Source organism: Alosa sapidissima, chromosome 1 (genome assembly GCF_018492685.1).
Source record: "Alosa sapidissima isolate fAloSap1 chromosome 1, fAloSap1.pri, whole genome shotgun sequence".
NCBI classification, from domain to species: domain Eukaryota; kingdom Metazoa; phylum Chordata; class Actinopteri; order Clupeiformes; family Clupeidae; genus Alosa; species Alosa sapidissima.
In genome coordinates, this window is record NC_055957.1 from 22116340 (window position 1) to 22138568 (window position 22229).

General features: G+C 43.6%; 1 protein-coding gene across 1 annotated transcript in view; it reads right to left on the bottom strand.

Annotated features, from left to right (window-relative positions):
• acss2l (acyl-CoA synthetase short chain family member 2 like) overlaps positions 1–21517 on the bottom strand; it is a 25971-nt gene extending 4454 nt beyond the window's left edge. Inside the window, exons 1-12 of the mRNA XM_042108253.1 lie at positions 21208–21517; positions 20850–21051; positions 13349–13440; positions 12528–12631; positions 6553–6625; positions 4065–4140; positions 3143–3227; positions 2798–2935; positions 1752–1922; positions 1446–1579; positions 548–680; positions 395–451 (exon numbers count right to left, since the gene is read on the bottom strand). Of these exons, the coding sequence (XP_041964187.1) occupies positions 395–451; positions 548–680; positions 1446–1579; positions 1752–1922; positions 2798–2935; positions 3143–3227; positions 4065–4140; positions 6553–6625; positions 12528–12631; positions 13349–13440; positions 20850–21051; positions 21208–21346 (1404 nt within the window). The 5' untranslated portion in view covers positions 21347–21517. The remainder of the gene's footprint in view (positions 1–394; positions 452–547; positions 681–1445; positions 1580–1751; positions 1923–2797; positions 2936–3142; positions 3228–4064; positions 4141–6552; positions 6626–12527; positions 12632–13348; positions 13441–20849; positions 21052–21207) is intronic.
• Positions 21518–22229: the final 712 nt, after the last annotated feature.

A 22229-nucleotide genomic window follows, 5' to 3' on the forward strand; every position in this document is an offset into this window, starting at 1 on the left:
GGCTGGGGGGGGTATAGACTGGGTGTGCTGGGGGCCAGTGGTGCTGGGAGGGTGGGGTGGGGGGTATAGACTGGGTGTGCTGGGGGCCAGTGGTGCTGGGGGGGGGGGGGGGGGTATGGACTGGGTGTGCTGGGGGCCAGTGGGGCTGGGGGGGGTATAGACCGGGTGTGCTGGGGGGGCCAGTGGGGCTGGGGGGGGGGGGGGGGGGTTATAGACTTGGTGTGCTGGGGGCCAGTGGGGCTGAGGGGTATAGACTGGGTGTGCTGGAGGCCAGTGGGGCTGGGGGTATATAGACTGGGTGTGCTGGGGGCCAGTGGGGCTGGGGGTATATAGACTGGGTGTGCTGGGGGCCAGTGGGTGTCCTGGGGGTGGGGTGACTGGGTGTGGAGCTTACAGCTGAGCCGGGCTTCAGTGCAGTGGCTGCAGGCAGTGGAGTCAGAACATGGCCCCCCTACAGAGACACACAAGACACAAGAAGGAAGATTACTCAGTGTGTGTGTGTGTGTGTGTGTGTGTTGTATGGGTGACCATGATGACTAACTCTTACCGTCTCCGTCTGCCAGAAAGTGTCCACTATGGGACACCGTCCTTGCCCCACCACCTCATGGTACCAGTGCCAGGCCTCAGGGTTAATGGGCTCGCCCACCGTGCCCAGAACCCGCAGGCTCGACAGGTCATACCTGCACACAGGGGTCAGAGGTTAGAGGTTAAAGATTATAGGTCAGTAGGTCGCAAAGCAGTGGCAACCCTCAAGAGATTATCCTTCAGACAGCACAGCAGAATGGTTGTGTTGGACATCTCTCTATCAAACACACTACACACACTCTTAATAAACTACACACACTCTCAACACACTACACACACTCTCAACACACTAAACACACTCTAAACACACTACACACACTCTCAATACACTACACACACTCTCAACACACTACACACTCTCAACACACTACACACACTCTACACACTCTCAACACACTCTACACACTCTCAACACACTACACACACTCTCAACACTCTACACACTCTCAACACTCTACACACTCTCAACACACTACACACACTCTCAACACTCTACACACTCTCAACACACTACACACACTCTAAACACTCTCTCAACACTCTACACACACTCACACACTACACACACTCTCAACACACTACAATACACACACTTATCGCAGATGGGACAGTTCTTCTCACTGGGGCTCACTGATCTGAGCATGCAGCACAGAGGCACAAGCGGCTCAATGGCAGCACTCTGCATGCAGCTCCTACAATTCCTTCTTATGGCCAGCAGATGGCTGTCAAAGTCAACCAGTGTGATTCACTGTCTTTATACGTCACCTCTAAGAGTCTGTGTGTGTGTGTGTGTGTGTCAGTGTGTTTTCTGTGTATGCTGTGTGTGTGTGTGTGTGTGTGTGTTTGTGCTTGTGTCTCACTTGAGCAAGGGCTCTCGGCCATACTTCATCAGCAAGCGTATGGCAGTGGGGGCCGTGTAGAACTTGGATACGCGGTACTTCTCAATCACCTCCCAGAACCGGCCCACATGAGGGTACACAGGAATGCCCTCAAACTGAGGATCACACACACACACACACACACACACACACACACATACACACACACACACACAGGGACAAGAAACACACAGATATTATATTCCCTCATCACCACATTTCAACTGCTTACAGGAAGTTCTCCAGTCATGTGACCAGGATGTTTAGGTGACTGACAGCTGGACTCACCAGCACACTTGTTGCCCCATTGGCCAGTGGGCCGTAGGTGATGTAGGAGTGGCCTGTGATCCAGCCAATGTCTGCCGTGCACCAGTAGACATCATCAAAGTGGTAGTCAAACACATACTTGAAGGTGAGAGCCGTGTACAGCATGTAGCCAGCCACAGTGTGCACCACCCCCTAGAGGAAAAAGAGGAGAAGTGCAAGGTGTCGTCTATGCAAATGCCTTTATAGAAATTATGTATTTATTTTGTTATCTGTAGGCTACTAAACAATTTCAAGTAATAATGTCCCTGCTGCAGTGTAAGAATAGATGCACACTTGTCAAACTTCACAGAGTAACGTTATGCATATATCTATGACATGTAATTTACTGTTCAACTTTGTAGTTAATATAAGCACACACTGTTATATTATGTTGGACAACTGCGCATTTCACTTCAATGTACACTGAAGCCTGCATCGTGAACTAGCAACACAGCAATCTCTGGAAACGGTGGAATGTTACTGCAGTAATATCGCGTTCAATGCTGTAAATCCCTCCATTCCAGAATATTTGGTTCAAATAGGTGTTTGTGAAACCAGGCCCTGAAGATCTAACAAAAGTTGGAGTAGGCCTACGTAGGAATTAGGAAAGTATGTGAGAAGTGAGATTAAAATGACCTTATTTGTTTCTTTCCGCCATTTAAAAAAAAATGCATTGCTTCTTCTATACGGAAAACGTGCAATTTGAATTGGTCGTCAATTCACTGTGAGTCCTGTGTGTCGTAGCAACGAGAACAAGACTGTCTATGGGTGAATCCAGATATCTTTATATGGCTCTGGGTGAATTCAGTAGGAAATAGATGTCGCTTATCGTTTATTTTTTGTGTGTGTATGTCTCTATGTGATTTATTTATTTGATGCAAATAGTTAGCTAGCTCAGCCAAAGTTTATCAGGTGGCGGCTTAATTTGGCTTACAAAATTATTGGCTGGCTGTGGCTGAAACCCTAAATGGCGCAAATGGCGGCTCGTGACGGCGGCTTCGGGGTCTAGGCGACATGGCATACTGTACCTTGGGTTTGCCAGTGGAGCCGCTGGTGTAGAGGATGAAGAGCGGGTCCTCTGCTTCCAGCCACTCGGGCTCACACTCGTCGCACACACCGTCCAGGGCCTCGTCCCACCACACGTCAACCGCCGCGTCCCATGGTGTCTGGAGCAGAGGGAGAGGGCAGGAACACACACAGGTTGGACACACACATGCAAAGTGTAGACATAGTGTACATACAAACACACACACACACTGTCAGTGTATACACATGCACGAAGAGTGAAATTACAGCCATATTACATCATAACATAATGTCCATAATGTGCCTTTCATACAAACACTTACTGTATACACACACACAGGGCCTACCTGCAGTTTGTTGGAGGCCTCTCCTGTATTTGTCCTAAGGGCATAGTGTCTCACCACCACACACTTCTGAACTGTGGAGGAGCCCCTGGAGAGAGAGAGAGAGAGAGAGAGAGAGAGAGAGAGAGATAGAGTAAGCAATTCACAGCAAGATATATAGATGCTTGCCATAAACAAAGGGAAGCACACAAAAAAGTCAAACACACACACACACACACACGCATTCCCATCCACACCATCACATACACACACACACATTGTCGTTGCAGTAATGTATGATGCATGATGTTTTGTTTTTTGTCTTTACGCACTACTACTAGTACGTACATGTATGCTTTGGCAATACAAATTTTATTTTTTGTCATGCCAATAAAGCTCAATTGAACTAAGGTTTCATCTCTGTGATTGGCTGGCTATGATTGTTGCCATGCGTCACTATGGTGACAAGGACATGCAGACTAATTGGGCATGAGTTTGTGTTACCAGGCAACTCAATGCAGATAAACGGTGAGAGGCAACAAAATAACTGTCTCACCTACAAGATATGTGTTTGTTTGAGTGTGTGTGTGATCGCATACAGTACATGTGTATGAAAGGGAGAATGTGTGTGTGTGTGTGTGTGTGTGTGTGTGTGTGTGTGTGTGTGTGCACGTGCGTGTGTGTGAGTGTGTGTGTGTGTGTGCGCGTGCGTATGTATGTGTGTGTGTGTGTGCGTGCGTATGTATGTGTGTGTGTGTGTGCGTATGTGTGTGTGTGTGTGTGTACGTGCGTATGTGTGTGTGTTGTGTGTGTGTGTGTATGTGTGTGTGTGTGTGTGTGTGTGTGTGTGTGCGTGTGTGTGTGTGTGCGCGCATGTGTGTCTGTGTGTGTGTGTGTGTGTGTGCGTATACAGTATAAAGAGAACTTGGATTTATCAGGAACTTACTTTTCTCTACAGCGTTCCAGAGCCTCATCTGCAATCTGCTTCAAATTGATCAGCTTATCTCCTCTGTACACACCATCTATAGGGCAGAGAGAGAGAGAGAAGGGGGGGGGGTTACTTACTTTCATATATTACTTTTACTTACAGGCCCCCTGTCCATTTTAGAGTTCAGTTTAAGATTTTACTGATTGTTTTTAGGCTCTTAGTGGTGAAGGGAACGCTGGAGAGGAGAGAGGGAGAGGGAGAGAGGGAACGCTAAAGGGAGAGAAGGAACGCTAAAGGGAGAGGGGGAGAGGGAGAGAGGGAACGCTAAAGGGAGAGAGGGAGAAGGAACGCTAAAGGGAGAGGGAGAGAGAGGGGACGCTAAAGGGAGAGGGAGAGAGAGGGAACGCTAAAGGGAGAGGGAGAGAAGGAACGCTAAAGGGAGAGAGGGAACGCTAAAGGGATAGAAGGAACGCTAAAGGGAGAGAAGGAACGCTAAAGGGAGAGGGAGAGAGAGGGGACGCTAAAGGGAGAGGGAGAGAAGGAACGCTAAAGGGAGAGAGGGAGAAGGAACGCTAAAGGGAGAGAGGGAACGCTAAAGGGAGAGAAGGAACGCTAAAGGGAGAGGGAGAGAGAGGGGACGCTAAAGGGAGAGGGAGAGAAGGAACGCTAAAGGGAGAGAAGGAACGCTAAAGGGAGAGGGAGAGAAGGAACGCTAAAGGGAGAGAAGGAACGCTAAAGGGAGAGAGGGAACGCTAAAGAGAGAGGGAGAGAGGAAACGCTAAAGGGAGAGGAGAGAGGGGACGCTAAAGGGAGAGAGGGAACGCTAAAGAGAGAGGGAGAGAGGAAACGCTAAAGGGAGAGGAGAGAGGGGACGCTAAAGGGAGAGAAGGAACGCTAAAGGGAGAGAGGGAACGCTAAAGAGAGAGGGAGAGAGGAAACGCTAAAGGGAGAGGAGAGAGGGGACGCTAAAGGGAGAGAAGGAACGCTAAAGGGAGAGAGGGAACGCTAAAGAGAGAGGGAACGCTAAAGAGAGAGGAGAGAGGAAGAGGGAGAGAGGGGACGCTAAAGGGAGAGGAGAGAGGAAGAGGGAGAGAGGGGACGCTAAAGGGAGAGGGAGAGAGGGAGAGGGAGAGAGGGAGAGGGAGAGAGGGAGAGGGAGAGAGGGAACGCTAAAGGGAGAGGAGAGAGGGAATGCTAAAGAGAGAGGAGAGAGGGAGAGAGGGAACGCTAAAGGGAGAGGAGAGAGGGAACGCTAAAGGGAGAGGGGAAACGCTAAAGGGAGAGGGAGAGAGGGAATGCTAAAGAGAGAGGAGAGAGGGAACGCTGGAGAGAGGGAGAGAGGGAACACTAAAGAGAGAGGAGAGAGGGAACGCTAAAGAGAGAGGGAGAGTGGGAATGCTAAAGAGAGAGGGAGAGAGGGAATGCTAAAGAGAGAGGAGAGAGGGAACGCTGGAGAGAGGGAGAGAGGGAGAGAGGGAACGCTAAAGAGAGAGGAGAGAGGGAACATTAAAGAGAGAGGGAGAGAGGGAACGCTAAAAGGAGGGGGAGAGAGGGAACGCTAAAGAGAGAGGGAGAGGGAGAGAGGGAACGCTAAAGGACACTGCCCTGGACACTCTCTGACAGCTCGACTCTTAAGTAAAGCTCTCTCCTCATCACCTGTGGACACAGAGCCGCACCGCTGCTGCTGGGTGTCGCAGACGCATATCAGCACACAAATGCACTTAACACTTGCATAAGCACCCGCTATCAGGCGCTAAGTCAATATGCAGTACACAGACAATTAAGTTCGGTTGGCCTCCAGCGCACCCGATGCTCAGCTGAGTAAACAAGCCTTTACTTTCTCACCGAGACAACACCTGACAGAGACTGCAAGAGGCAATGTCGAGAAACCCATGTCCCACGATAGAATATATATCACAACTCTCGATGGAATGGGCCTCATTTTCATTAAGGACGGTATAGAAATATTGAAATAGAAATGGCTATCTTCACAATTCAACTATCAGTAATTTACCAAACTCAACAATATACCCAATCCATTACCATTGTATTACCTAGTCTAGTTTCTCCCTCACCTCCTTTACTTCACTTGTTCTGCCATTCTAGTATGAGTAGGCTATACCAGCTCTTATGCAGAGAGCCTCTAGACTTCCATTCTAGTATGAGTAGGCTATACCAGCTCTTATGCAGAGAGCCTCTAGACTTCCATTCTAGTATGAGTAGGCTATATCAGATCTTATGCAGAGAGTTATGTTCCACAGGTACCTTTGCCTCTTCATCAGGGAATCTCCTGCCAGTGGTTCTATTCCTATGTGTTCATATATTTCTTTATAACTTTACTTTTCATATAACTTGAAATGTACATCCTTTTAAAGGCTTCTGTTTAGCTGACTGATGAGGCTATATGAAGTTTCTGTTTAGCTGACTGATGAGGCTATATGTGGCCTCTGTTTAGCTGACTGATGAGGCTACTGTATATGAGGCCTCTGTTTAGCGGACTGATTACCTGCAGTCACAAGGACACTGCACTGGGCGTCCAGGATCCTCTCACACAGGGAGTCGGCCGAGAAACCTGCAAACTGACACAGAAACCAGCCAATCAGCACATGTGAGATGTCAGCCGATCAAAGAACAGAACTGTTTTGTGCATGCACACAACAAATCAATCAAAAGTATAAGTAAGCCAATCTATTATATTCTGTAAACTGGTTAGTGTGATATTGTGGCTTTTAGACACTAGCCAATTAGGTGTCAGGGAAATCTGGTTCAGGAAGTAATATATACACACTTCTTACTGTTCATACTCATAGAGCATACTCATAGAGCATACTCATAAAGAATACGTTCATACTCATAGAGCATACTCATAAAGAATATGTTCATACTCATAGAGCATACTCATAAAGAATATGTTCATACTCATAGAGATTACATTCATACTCATAAAGAATATGTTCATACTCATAGAGATTACATTCATACTCATAGAGCATACTCATAGAGCATACTCATAGAGCATACTCATAAAGAATATGTTCATACTCATAGAGACTACATTCATACTCATAGAGCATACTCATAGAGCATACTCATAAAGAATACGTTCATACTCATAGAGACTACGTTCATACTCATAGAGCATAGATCATACTCATAGTGCATACTCATAAAGACTACATTCATACTCATAGTGCATACTCATAAAGACTACGTTCATACTCATAGTGCATACTCATAAAGACTATGTTCATACTCATAGTGCATACTCATAAAGACTACATTCATACTCATAGTGCATACTCATAAAGACTACGTTCATACTCATAAAGACTATGTTCGGGAACATATGAAAGTGGCAGATAGATCAAGTTCCCTTCCACTCCTGCTACCAAACTTAAGTGACTCACCAAAGTGACCGTGCAGTACAACAATCACGCTATGGTAATGAGGTCAAGCACAGGGTATTTTCAGAGGGGACAGAAATAGGTCCCCGGGTGGAGGAGTGCCCAATCACAAACCTCACCTCGGATTGAACCCAGCGTGGCGGGGTATATTTAAACCCAGCACTGCTGTAGATGGTGTGGGGCAAACAGCTGTGTCTAAAATGGGCCCTGGCAACACAGCTCCTGTCTGAGCAGCCCACGCTGGGGCCAACCAGCACACAGCCAAGAGCCCAGAGCAAACTAGAACAGGCCAGCTACAGACCTGAGGGGGAGACCTCTCTCTCTCTTACACACACACACACAATTCCATTCCTCTCTCTTGCACACACACACACACACACACACACACCCTCTCTCTCTTTTTCAAAACTTAAGCAAAACTTAAATCTGTCTTCTGCTAGTGCCTGAGCTTGTTAAAGGCTGAAGAATGCTTGTCCTTGTCATGGGGGAACCAAACTCTCTCAAGAGAACGAGAGAGGGGGAGGTACAGTAGCGGGACAGACAGAGAGAGAGAGAGAGAGAGAGAGAGAAAGAGGGAGAGAGAAAGAGGAAGAGAGAGAGGGAGGGAGAGAGAGAGTGATAGCAACAGTTGAAGGCCGAAATGTATAAAAACGGACTGCAGCAGGCCCAGAGAGCTGACCCTGAGTGCCTGTAGGACATTCTCTGAGATTCCTGCAGATGGGGAAACTGGGCCACTGACACACTTACTTACCACTGTATTTACACTACACTGCTGCCATCCAGCTCATACTAGCACACACACAGGTGGGCAGCTGTGGCCTACTGGTTAGCGCTTCGGACTTGAAACCGGAGGGTTGCCGGTTCGAACCCCGACCAGTAGGCATGGCTGAAGTGCCCTTGAGCAAGGCACCTAATCCCTCACTGCTCCCCGAGTGCCGCTGTTGTTGCAGGCCGCTCACTGCACTGGGATTAGCGTGTGTTCACTGTGTGCTGAGTGTGTTTCACTAATTCATGGATTGGGAAAAATGCAGAGACCAAATTTCCCTCACAGGATCATAAGAGTATACTTATACTTATACACACACACACACACACACAAATATTAAAAAAATACACATAAACAGACCAACAGGATGTTCTCACGTGTGGACACACACACAAAAACACCCCCATACAAGCACAATGACACACACACCACACACACACACACACACACGCACACACACACACACACACACACAGCAGCAGACTCACTGCAGGTTGATCAGTTGTGATAGTACACAACCCACACAATAACACACACACACACACACACACACACACTACAAGGCCGTACGAAAACATTTTATTAGGGACTGTTCGTTATTTATTGAAGGGGCCACCGGAGGAAAATAGGGGAGGGTCATGTCTTTTTATTCTTTGTTGAGGGGAGGGTCACCCAACTTTTGTATTCATGAAAACAGCAAAAAATCAAAGTGGATTGTTTGATTGTTGATTTCTGTCGCCATATAACGTTCTCTTTCGTTCCATAGCTGTCAACATTGAACATTGAAAATAAGGGAGATTTCCCGGGTTTCTCACCCAAAATACGGGAAAATGTCAACATTTGTCCCCATTAACATTGGAAGGGTTGGAGCAACAAAGTAGTCTAGCCTACTTTATTCACGACTAACAGCCTATATTCATTTGGTCAACTTTATACAGCCCTAAAAAGGCTAAATTTACCTTTGGTTTACTTTTAGTTTACCGTGTAGCCTAACTTTAAAGAAGCCCTATGCCAGTCTGGTTATTCCTTCTGGGTTTTCGCCTGATTTTGGCTCGCATTTTTCACGACATAGCTCCCCCTGCAGCTTCGGTAGCAAGTGACTGCTACGCTAAACCCCCACTAGCTAGCGAGCTAGCCATCAAGAAACCAAGCTAAACACATACAGGGCTCACAATAAAACAGTCGAAACACATTGTTCAAGAGACTATCAAACCACATTACAAAAACGAAGTTCACCCAAGGGTAGGCTACTTACAATTTCAGCAGCAACAAAGCCAAGTCGGAGTCCGTTTTGCAGTCTTCTTAGAAACTACAATCTGACTACATTTTCAAGGCCTTCCGCCGAGTCACATCCGGATTTCTTCAGTCCGGGACCAGAAAGTTGCATATTCGTTTTTTCCACGGAGAAGCACTAGGGGGAGACGACGCACCCACCAAACGACCTAAAAAGTGTTGTAGAACCATCAGAACGACTCTCAACCTGCATAATAAAGGTAATTTTTGCTAAAATTGTTGCATAGGGCTTCTTTAAACAGTGTGGATGCTTAACATAGTAAAGCATACTTGTGCTTCATTCATCCACACATCCAGCTCCTAACGTTTTGACAAGCATTTCTACCAATTGACCTTGTTCCTGCCCATCTCTAGCTTTGCTGTCTCCATCCTTTCTGTTTTTGTTGTTTGCAAAAAAATATATAGTATTTATTGGTAACCAGCAACAAGTGCAATTTGTTAATCGCTGTCATTACAGTACGGCGTAGAATGCAGGAGCTTGGATTTAGGTACTGTCCTCTCCGACGAATTGAGCAGGCTCGCGATTTTTGTTGCTGTCATTCCTAACTGCACATAGGCTGTAATCGTCTCGGCAGGGATATCCTGCCTGGGCCGGCCTCGTGTGATACAAGGGGACTCTAGGGCCGCTACGGCCTCGTCTTGGACCGATCTGGCTGCCATCTTGCCGTCAACCAACCGCGTTTATTGATCTAAAGCTAAATCATGATCATGGTAGGCACATTTAATTTGTCGTCACCAGAGCACCACCCACATACATCTCATTAACAATGCAGCTCATTTGCATGTTGTGAACTTGAAAATGAAAATCGAGAAATGGAAAATAAATTGCAAGCAGGTGTCAGTTTTCATTTTATTTATAATTTTGGCATACATTGTGCGCATTGTCAGGAAAAGGCAAAGTCAAAGTGAAGTTTGCATTTTCATTTTCCAACTAACATTTTCATTTTCATTTTTGGCAGTAATATACCAGGATGGTAATGAAAATGAAATGACAAATAGACGTTTTCAATTTATTTTTATTTTTGTCACAAATGTATCGTGTTTATCAGGAAAATTAAAAGCCAAATGTATATATTTCATTTTATTTTTAAATTTGGCAGGATAATTGCACTGACACTTTGAAAATTAAATGGCAAAACGAGTTTTTCATTTTAATTTCACTGTTTTCATTTTAATTTTATTAATGGCAGGAAAAACCCCCCATACAGTTGGTAAGTTATGGTAGGTCAACTTGGAGTGAATATACAAACAGGGTAAATTCTTTGTCTACTCGTAGCTGAGTAGCCTGATGGTATACAGGCAGGTGCGCACGTAGACATACGGCCGAACACTGCAAGCGTCAATGAATCGTGCTCTCACGACAACCACGCCGTTAACTCATTGAGTGCCATTGAGTGCCAAAAACATAATATTACGTTTTTAGCTCTTTTTTTAAATTACGAAACTAGACACTCTAACACACCTTATATGTGATTTTTGGAACTCTGTGATGAATGGAAATGAAATATATGACGATCCAAAACTCATGAAAACGCACAATCTGGACATTTTATCTGGACATTTTATCATAACTCGGTTGCCGCTTTGGGTCGAATCAGTGACGCATGCACGTCATCTCAAAACCAGGCCATTTTCGTGGGTCTATCACTAGGTGGCAGTCTCGCCAGGTCTCGCTGATAACTTCCCGGAAAGTTTACAGGCAACACTTAATATTTCATGAAAGACATTATCTCCATTTCTAGAAAAAAACTGCGATTTTGATGAAAACTAGCCACTGTTTAGCTTGGGATTTCTCAGGAACAGAGGCGTGTAGAAATACACGGTTTGCACCCACTGAGAGCTTAAAGTCTCACCTTTTAAACGAGCCATTGTATGTGTTCATAGCTATAACACAGAAAAATCATCAACAATGGTCTAGATTGCCTAGCACTCTAGGACAAATCTTCCGAAAACAGCTTGGCATTCAATGAGTTAACTTAAATAGGTTAACATCACTCTAAGTTCGCATTCAAGCAAGCAAAACAATGATTTGAAGACATCTGTTTCGCTTGAAGGGCAAGGGGGGTAACAAAGATACAGGCCAGATGGCAGGACTAATGTTATGAGAGTATATGGGATATTCTACGGGAAAATATTAAAACGGCAAGACAGCGGGGGAAAAGTTAAAATACGTAAGAAAACCCGGAAAAAGTTGGCATGTTAGGTATGTTTCGGTCCCTGTGATTATTTGTGAAATTGTGCAAACAGTCAAGTCATTTGAGAAGGAAGGAGTGGTAGCTCCCAAATTGACGATCGTCTGAGAAATGGAGTTTTGGATCATGTTCAGCTTCGGCAGCTTTACAATGACTGAGGAAGCCTAGAGACGAGTCGATAGCAACCAGTTCATGTGTTGAATTTGTTATTACCCAGTGTGCTTTGTTGAATGGTCTCAATGTATTATTGTTTTATTTCATATGATGTGAATACTATTTACTAGAGGAGTAACTTATTTCAAGTAGGCTAATGCAGTTATGCAGGAAGTGTGCATTTAGTGTCCATGCTTATTGTGTTTCCACAACAATGTTAGTGAGTAAATCTACTGAAATGGCCACCACGCTGATGTAAGCGTGCATTCATAGCGCAAAGGAGAGCGGGCGGAAGACATTGATGATCGGGCGGGGAGGGGCATGTCTTTTTTGGAAATTCTGTTGAAGGGTCATTGAAAAAGTTCTTGCAGGCAAGGGAGGGTCATGCAACTTTTGACTGAAGCACTGAAAATCCCTCCGGTGGTTATAAATAATGTTATAACTGATCGTTATAAATAACGATCAGTCCCTTATACAAGAGTTACAAATGTAAGGCAAAGGGGTGCACTGCATTTATAACTCAAGACTAAATGAGAGCATCTTTGCAACGTGGACTGTGGAAAAACAATCTTGATTATGTTGTTTTCATAACCATTGGAAATCAAATTGAAATCCGATGAAGTGGTGAACCCCACTACAGACTGGTCAGCAGTGAGCACCACTGTTCACTTACCACCACCGAGTGAACCGCCCCGATCCGCGCACACGCCAGCATGGAGCACACCAGCTCTGGAACCATGGGAAGGTAGATGGCTACACGGTCGCCCTTCTTCACGCCTGAAGCACAACAGACACATGCATTAAGCACAACAGACACATGCATTAAACACAACAGACACATACATTAAGCACAACAGACACGTGCATTAAGCACAACAGACACATGCATTAAGCACAACAGACACAACAAACGCACTAAGCACAACAGACACATGCATTAAACACAACAGACACATACATTAAGCACAACAGACACGTGCATTAAGCACAACAGACACATGCATTAAGCACAACAGACACAACAAACACATTAAGCACAACAGACACATTAAGCACAACAGACACATGCATTAAGCACAACAGACGCATTAAGCACAACAGACACATGCATTAAGCACAACAGACACATGCATTAACCACAACAGTGTCATTAAGCACAACAGACACATGCATTAGGCACACCAGACACATGCATTAAGCACAACAGACGCATTAAGCACAACAGACACATTAAGCACAACAGACACATGCATTAAGCACAACGTCATGTCAAAGAATGCTAATGATACCTTGAAACTCTTCCTCTCTAGTGTACAATAGGATAATTACAGTCTATAATGATCAGCACTGTAATCTAAGGCTGTTCAAATGTATTATGTTGATACTTAGATGTTTTATTGCTTTTTAAAACAATGTGTGTTTGTGTGTGTGTTTGAGTATATCTGTGCGTGTCTGTGTGTGTATGTATGTGTGCGTGTGTGTGTGTGTGTGTACCCATGAGTCTGAGGACATTGGCACAGCGACACACGTGCTTGAGCAGCTGGCTGTACGTGATGTCCTGCTGATGATCCGCTGAGTTCCCTTCCCTGGCAACAAAACACACACACACACACACACACACACACACACACACACACACACACACACACACACACAAACACAACAACCTCTTCAGTGATGTTCCCAAAAACCCAAAAAACAACAAACTAACATTAGACTGCAAATCACACAATGGTCTCTCTAACCTCTAACAAAGACAAGACACAAAAGAACATTTATACTGTATATACAAATGTAAAATTGTTCCTGTCAAATATTCTTTTGGATCAAGTCCACAACAAGTCATAAGATGTTCAATCAAGTTGACTTTTAAATCCAGTTTTTCCAGGTTAAGCACTGCACAAATGCCTGCAGTAGACAAACAGGTGTTTGAACAGTCAGTTGTTTGTTCTGAATGGCTAAAAGAGTTGCTGGTGCTCTACCCATACGAACCTTTTGGCAAATTTGAGATTTGCTCTGCAGGTCCATCTGGCCTTTTCCAGTGTCCCTAAAACATGGGTACACAAATACCATCGCTAATCCTGCATGGATATGTGTTTCTTTGGAATTGAGTAAATGAAAATGTAAAACCTTTGTTTACGAGATTGCTGCACTTCTGAAATTATTTGTTAAGAGTTAAATGCATAAATTTCACTGCTAGTTACGCCCCTGCTGGAAGTTGATTGAACTACAATTGAGAAGGTCTGCATGCTAACCAAGTTTCTGGTGGCAGGAAATGCCAATAAAATAGATAACATGTCCTCTGTCTAGTCATACTGTTGTATTTGGAAGCCACTCAATGGTTTATCCAGCCAGCTAGACCTGTGTGTGTGTGTGTGTGTGTGTGTGTGTGTGTGTGTGTGTGTGTGTGTGTGTGTGTGTGTGTTAGAGTCTGAGTCTGAGTGTTTCACAAACATCATGAACTTTGCCACATTGTGCTATGGCAGAGAGCCTGTTCAAACCTCACTAGGCTTAGATCATTAGAACTAAATATTTTAGTGACCACTAAAAGTTCTGGAAGAGGTATACGGGTCATTCTTGTCCCTTGGTATGACTTGTCTAGTATCACTGGCTATTTAGGATAAAAAAAGTCAAATTATCACAACAATAAATACATGTACAAAAAGCCTCAAGTGTTTGTTCATTGATCATTAAACAATTTTATTTGGAATGTTTTTAAAATTATGAAAAAATCAACATTTTACATGTGTCCCCATGTTGTCGTCAACCCTGTTACTTTTGGATAAAACCCCCTTTGGAGAAAATTAACTGTGCCAAAAGTTACATCATTTTCAGGAAGTGATATCCCCTGCCTTCCAGGAAGTTAATGGTGAAAAGACCAGAAAAGTGTTGTTCTCTTTTAATGACTTTTATTACGGTTTTGCTCTGTCTGACAGAAGGGGACAAGCTCGTTTTGTCAACCCTGTTACCACAAAATCATGCATTAAAAAATAATTTGATTGAAAATTTAAATGTAAATATTTAACAGCATTTTAACCTCTCTTGAATGCACACCATGTGGTGTCATGGTGTCCACCACATGGCAATATTTCATCAAGCCTGTTACTGTCAACCCTGTTACTGTCAATCCTAAAATGGAATAATTAATGTGTTCAACACCAGAATTATTTATGTAACACATAATTATTTGTATAATATTCATGAATAGTTACAAGAGCACTCATATTATTTTATAATAATATATGTTTTTTTTTTGGTAACAGGGTTGACATAGTACACGTACCTCCATTGACTATTTGTTAAAGTAAATAAATAAATAAATAAATAAGATAGCCTGAGATGGCACCGCATGTTTTTTTGAGAGGTAAGAATCTACTTCATCCAAATAGGTGCTTCAAGATTTTAAAAACAGTACTTTGAAAATTAGATTTTTTGAATGCAAAATGGCATGTTTTCATAGAATGACCCATACAGTCTTCACACATGATCTATCTCTTCCAGGAAATACTGAGTTTGAAGGCTTTATAGGAAATGTATGTCTCGCAGGACGTATTTTCTTTCTCTGACAAGTCGACAAAACGTATTGGTATCCCTGGCTGGCACCTAATGAAATCCTCACCTGTGCCACAGCCAAGGCCCATACTGGTGTAGGTGCCAGTAGGAATGCCAGTCAGAGCGCTGCTGGCATGAGGAGACTGCACAGGACACAGGGCTTCCCTGTTTGATTTGTCAACGTGTGGCGGCCAGCCAGCTTCATTATAAAACACCTGCCTATTCACGTCTCTGAGGAAAGGCCAAGTTGAGGAGATGACATGAGAGAGAGAGATAGAGAGAAGGAGAGAAAGAGAGAAGAGAGAGAGGGGGAGAGGGAGTGAGAGAGAGATATAGGGAGAGAGAGAGGGGGGGGGAATGAGATAGAGGGAGAAAGAGAGCTGCCCTATATGTATCAACATGTCACAATCTGAGGGAAAGCTCTTGAAAGCTCTTGCCTGTTCTAAAGACTGATCCAATGCAGCAAATATATTAAAAGGCTAAAGTCCTACCTTGGCTATCTGTTGTAGCCTATCCCCAGAATATCAGCAGTAAACTCGGTCTCTGTCTCGCAAAACAGTCTCCAAATAAAACGCACATCGGCCTGTAGCCTACCATTTTATCATTGTAATAAAAAACGCAATTTGGCACATAATAATACTAATAATTAATGTCTACTGTACTTTATTTTTTGCAAAAAGAAAGAAATCCTTAATAAAATAACAAGTCATTCACATTATAGGCTACTTTACGCACTGTCATGTCAGGGTGACACTATGACAAGCCTGCTCTGAAGACTCCCATTCATTTTGACTGCATGGGAAGAGAGCGCGTCTTTTTCAGACAGACAGCGCAATTCATTTTATACCAGCAGGCCGATCGGACAAACGCCGACTCTATTAATTCCGAAAGTCCACCGCACAACACTGCAACGTACATGTTCACATTTTTAGTAACAACCGCCAAACTTGCTTGCTTGCCTTACACATCTAAGTTTTCCGACTATTTTTCTTACCTTCTTTTTTCCGCTGTGGATGTTATTAAGCTTGTAGAAGTTTTAACTCTACTGAACATATCGCACTGCCATTGCTCGATGTCATTTCTGAGTCATATATCATATCACTCCATAATATGTCTCTCTTTTAAATGCCTATTCCCTGAATGGTAGGCTACAATGACTATGTGTTTTATAGTTTATATAATATCGAAACAAAATAACCCAGACAGTCTCATATACGAGATATTTAGGCCTCCTCCAATTGCTGGCAGCTGGGCTCATAGGTTGCAGATTTGCTTATGGCCTACCAAGGCCAACGAGACGCGACATGGGAGATCAACTGACGGTCAACTTGCACTGTAGCCTATTCTACTTTCTTATTGCACACTGGAGAGGAAAAAATGCTGGTAAGCTACGATAGGCTACTTAATTTACACTTTTTGTTACCTTTAGTGTGTGTGTGTGTGCGTGCGTGAGAGGGGTTGCTCAGTGAAACATCGGAATACATCAATTCCGCAACACCATCTCTGATAGTAGCCTAAACAAAGCAGCATGCATAAAAGCAACTAGGCCAAATTAGGCTACTGCCTGAGTAAAATTTGACTATTTCAAAGTGTGCTCGTTTTTTTTGGATGTAGATGTAGAACACAATTTAACAATGTATAGACTATATATTTTTTTTCATTTGATTATTATGATTATTATGATTATTTTCATTTTACCTATTTATTTTATTCTTATGTAAATATATCGGTATGTATCTGTGTATGTTCAGATTTATTGTATAACTGCTTTGGCAATATGAGTGAACTTGTCATGCCAATAAAGCATTTTGAGTTAGAGGGAGAAAGGGAGACAGGTGGTTTCTTTTATAGTTCTCCAACACAGTGCCTGTCCACACTTAAACTTTTAAAAGCTTTTATTTGGATCCGTAGGCGCGCGCACACACACTCACCTGCGAACACACGCATGCAGATACACACAGACACAAACACATGCGCACACACGCACGCACGCACGCACACAGTACCACTGTAGTGTCATTACATAGTCACTACTTAGTTCTAACATCTACTTTAGCAAATTATGTGAGAGTGTGCGTGTGTGTGTGTGTGTGTGTGTGTGCCTGTAGTGTGTGCCTGTACTGTGCACTTCGTTGCAGCCTGTACTGTAGTTAATTTCTAACCACCTCATTTGTTGCCAGCGTATGAGTTGCATGCTTCTTGTGAGAGAGAGAGAGAGAGAGAGAGAGAGATGCCAGGTGTCTCTGTTGCCAGTAAAGGACAGTTTAGACTGGACTCCTGACCTCCTGCCCTCTGCTGTGCCAGTCAACATGGCATTGAGTGCCAAGCCAGACCAGCTCGCATACCCCCAGGCCAATAGGATCACGTCTCACTCTTACCCACAGGCCGATAAGATCACATCTCACTCTCACTCTTACCCTCAGGCCAATAAGATCACATCCTACTCTCACTCTTACCCTCAGGCCAATAAGATTCTCTCTATACATGCTGCCCCTCAGTTCCATTTTTGATAAATATGGCATCCAATACCACTGCTACGCTGATGATACCCAAATCTATCTCCCAGTGGCTCCTCAGACCCCATGTTTACTAAATAAACTACATAGCTGCCTCACTGATATTAAATCTTGGATGGCCTGCAATTTCCTACACCTCAACGACAGCAAAACTGAAATAATCATATTTGGTCCACCCTCCTCTGTCTCCAGCCTCAGCAGTACTCTTGGTCCACTCTCAAAAAATGTGCACTCCGTGGTTAGAAATCTTGGTGTCATGCTGGATAGCTCTCTAAATTTTAATAAACAAATCAACAGTGTGGTCCGAAGTGGCTTTTATCAACTCAGAGTCATAGCTAATCTCAAGTCCTTTTTATCACAAAACGACCTTGAAACCCTTATACATGCTTTTATTACCTCCAGACTCGATTATTGCAATATCTTATACACAGGTCTGACCCAATCTAACATTCACAAATTACAGATGGTCCAGAATGCAGCAGCCAGATTGCTTACTGGTACTAAAAAGAGAGAGCACATCACACCAGTCCTGGCTCAGCTGCACTGGCTTCCTGTTAAATTTAGAATTGATTTTAAGATTTTACTTTTTGTTTTCAAAGCCTAGCACCCCCCTACATTGCTGAAATCCTTTCTCCACACTCTACCTCTAGGTCGACCCGGTCATTTTCAAGACAACTCTTAACTGTCCCCCGCACACGTCTCAAAACAAAAGGTGACCGGGCCTTCTCTGTGGCTGGCCCAAACTTATGGAATCCCCTCCCACCCCACATTAAGTCCTCGACTACCCTTGCTAGTTTTAAATCTAATCTAAAAACGCACCTTTTCTCTCTTGCTTTTAACAACCTTTAATTCTGCCCACTGTGTCTTGCGTGTGTGTCCCTCTACCTTTTACTTATTTTTTATCTACCACTTACTTTTAGTTATTTATTTATCTTAATTTATATATCCTGCTTACTCTATTTTACCTGTTTTACTCCATTTATTTTATGTTCTTATTTTTATATTATATATTTTTTTTAACTTGATCTATTCTACTGATCTTATTATTATTATTACTACTATTATTTATTTTAATTTTATTTTTTCTAATGTACTACCTCTTAATTTTACTCATGGAATATTATTTTCCTTTTACTTTTTTTAATATATTTTCTTAGTCAGACCTGTGTATGTTTCAACTGTTGCCTAACCTCTCATTGCCATGTAAAGCACTTTGGGTCAACTCCTGTTGTTTTTAAATGTGCTATATAAATAAAAGTGACTTGACTTGACTTGACACATCTCACTCTCACTCTCACCCTCAGGCCAATAAGATCACATCTCACCTCTCAGGTCCACTCTCACATGGCCAATCTTGCATATTTCACCATCTTTTCCACTGTGTGTGTGTGTGTGTGTGTGTGTGTGTGTGTGTTTGAGTGTGTGAGTGTGTGTGTGGTGTGCCGGTGTGTTTGTAGGTAAGAATTGAGACAGTCAGGCTGCCGATTACATTTACAGTAGCAGCCTAACAACATGATAAGAAACAGTGTGTGTGTGTGTCTGTCTGTCTATCTATCTAGGCAATGAGTGAGAAACGTGATGGAACACAAAAGATATCAGGACGGTCAATTCCAGTCTAGATGGTGGCTGCGAATGAAAAGGACCTGGTACCATACTTGGGCCAGTTTGGGGTTGGGTCCATATATAGCGTGGCTGATAGCGTGTCTGATAGCGTGTCCCGCTCCACCTGTCGGGGTGGAGCGGGACACGCTATCAGACACGCTATCAGCCAGCTGACAGGGGGCCAGATAACGATTGTCATGGTGCCATTGTCCTACTGTGTGTTAATAATGTCAGATAAGGCTTTTTGCGCTTCAGATTACTACAATATTATCTGACCAGCCTCTGTGGCTAGCAACCAACAAACACTGTGGTTTGCCACTTATGATTTCTATCAGGACAATGAGAGAGCGAGAGAGAGAGAGAGAGAGAGAGATGTTTCATGGGCTTATCTGACTCAGGAAGTGTGAGGAGGCAAAACTGACTTCAGACAGGAGAGACTTGACACTGCTGTGGTTTGCATTCACTCTCTCTTTTGCAGAACTCAGACACTGTAGTTCAACTGCCACACATAGTTGAGTCACACACACACTTTTTCATAATCTCATCAAGATTAGACTGTACACACATAGACTGCCACACACAGTTGAGCCATGTTCCCCTCACAGATACATGACACCTTTTTTTGGGGCAGATTATATGGCCCAACTCTGCTCCAGACCATATGGGCCATCCAGCAACGATCCAGGCTCACCACCTATATGGGTTTAGGTCTGCAGTCTCTATGAGTACAGTCTAATCTTGATAAGATTGTGAAAAGTTGTGTGGGGTAACCAAGATATTCTTACAGACCTGTGGTGTAATCAACCAAGCATTTAAAAGTGCAAGTTTGGAGGAACTTCATACCAGCATCTTATGCAATGGATGTGTACTATATGCACTGAGATGGAATAACACATAATACAGGTAGCATTTCTATGCTGGGGCCTCTCGCAAACTTTACCAACTCTAAGTGGGACTCTCGTCAAATACTTGTGAAAGAGCAAATGTCACAATGCGGAGTTGCACAATTGACTTTGACTTGAGAATACCTACCCTCTACACACACAGTCATAGAGCTCAATTATATAATCATTTACACAATTTTAAATTTGTATTACAGGGGCACAGGCAATATGGAGCTCTTTTTTTGTGATGCCAGCTTGTATCCTGGCTTTTTGCATCTGATATACAGGGGGCTAACCTACATCTTTCAAATGACATGTCTGTGGCCGCTGTGTTTGCTGAGCACATGTGTCATGAAGTTGAGATGCAAAATATGCATGCAATGCAGCCATAATTTGCTAATATGTGTTGTTTTATTTTCATGGTGGAGGGTGCAATCTCACCAGTGGTAGGCCACTCTGTCTCCGAAGTTTCTCTCCAATACATTTCTGTCCAAGACGTTGTAGCACAAGTTGGTCTTTGCCCCCTCCATGAATTTGACGAAAACATTGCCTTTGGTGACATCAAAGTTGTATTGCAGGATCGGATGCCCTGCAGTTGGCCGGCTCTCCCAGTAAAACTCGTCTGCTACATTTCCCCAGAACTCTGCGGGGCATTCACAGGGTTTCAGAATTTTGGCCGATCTCATGACCATCGTAAGAGATAGACCCACTCACAGAAGCAGCAGACAAACGCATAGACACATATTGCAATAATGTAAGCCATGCAACTATTTACATAAGCGCGTATGCAATGACATACCTTCGGGTTCCTCGATGGACTTTTTGTACAGTGCGAGGTATGAGCTGAAGTCAGGGACATGCGCATCCGCTTTCAGTTCCTCCGGCGGAGGATAAACCCTCTCTCGCTCCTCTATATGATCAGGTCCTGGGACGACCATATTTTCGGGACAGATGAAGTTAGGAAAATTGTCAGTATCTAAAATATCCCTACTGAATGTCACATCCGGCCATGTACGGAAATTTTCGTCTTCCCAATATTCGCTGAGCGGACATGCAGCCTATAATGCGCTCGCAAGAGGGAGAGCCCCAGCCTTTTAATCCGTGTTCAGTGTTGTTTTGTCGGTCTCCTTAGTGCGAGGTTTACCAATCAAATCACTCAATTCGGCACTCCTACTTTTTCATTGGTCATAAACGCTGTGGGGCGCTCAACCCATTCGGGTGGGAGGAACGACGAGGATGGGAGGCAAAAGCTGGCAGAAATGAAATGACAATAATTAAAACAATCAAATGAAGATGCCGACCTTTGCCTTGTCTTCTCCCATTATATATATATATACATGTTTCGTCGTGCTGTGCGTTTAAAGTGCCAAGATGAGAATGCAAAAGGAGACGAACACAGTACGCTTAAATGTAAAGTGGGAAAGTGAAAGTAGAGCAGCAGCAGATGGCGCTGTGTTGCCTTTTTATTTGGGCACTTACAGTTGTTTTCAGTCGCTTTGGTGCATTTCTCGAATCTCGAATCATGCTTAGTTTATGTCTCAAAAGGAAACATCAGTAGTCTGTCACGTTGTCAATTTGACAGTTTGCAGTAGGCCTACTCTGTGTTTTCTAATGCAAAATGCACAAGGAAGCATATTTAGTTTTTTTTTTTTTTTAAGTTAAACATTATTGTGTGGGGGGATTGAATGCAACATTGGATATATCTCAAAGTTTTGCAAGTAATTGTTACATTATAAAGACAAAGTCTTTTAGTGCATTGTGCAAAGGAAAACGATGAAATAAGGCCTATTTGTTTTATCGCGTAGCCTAGCAGAGACGGTT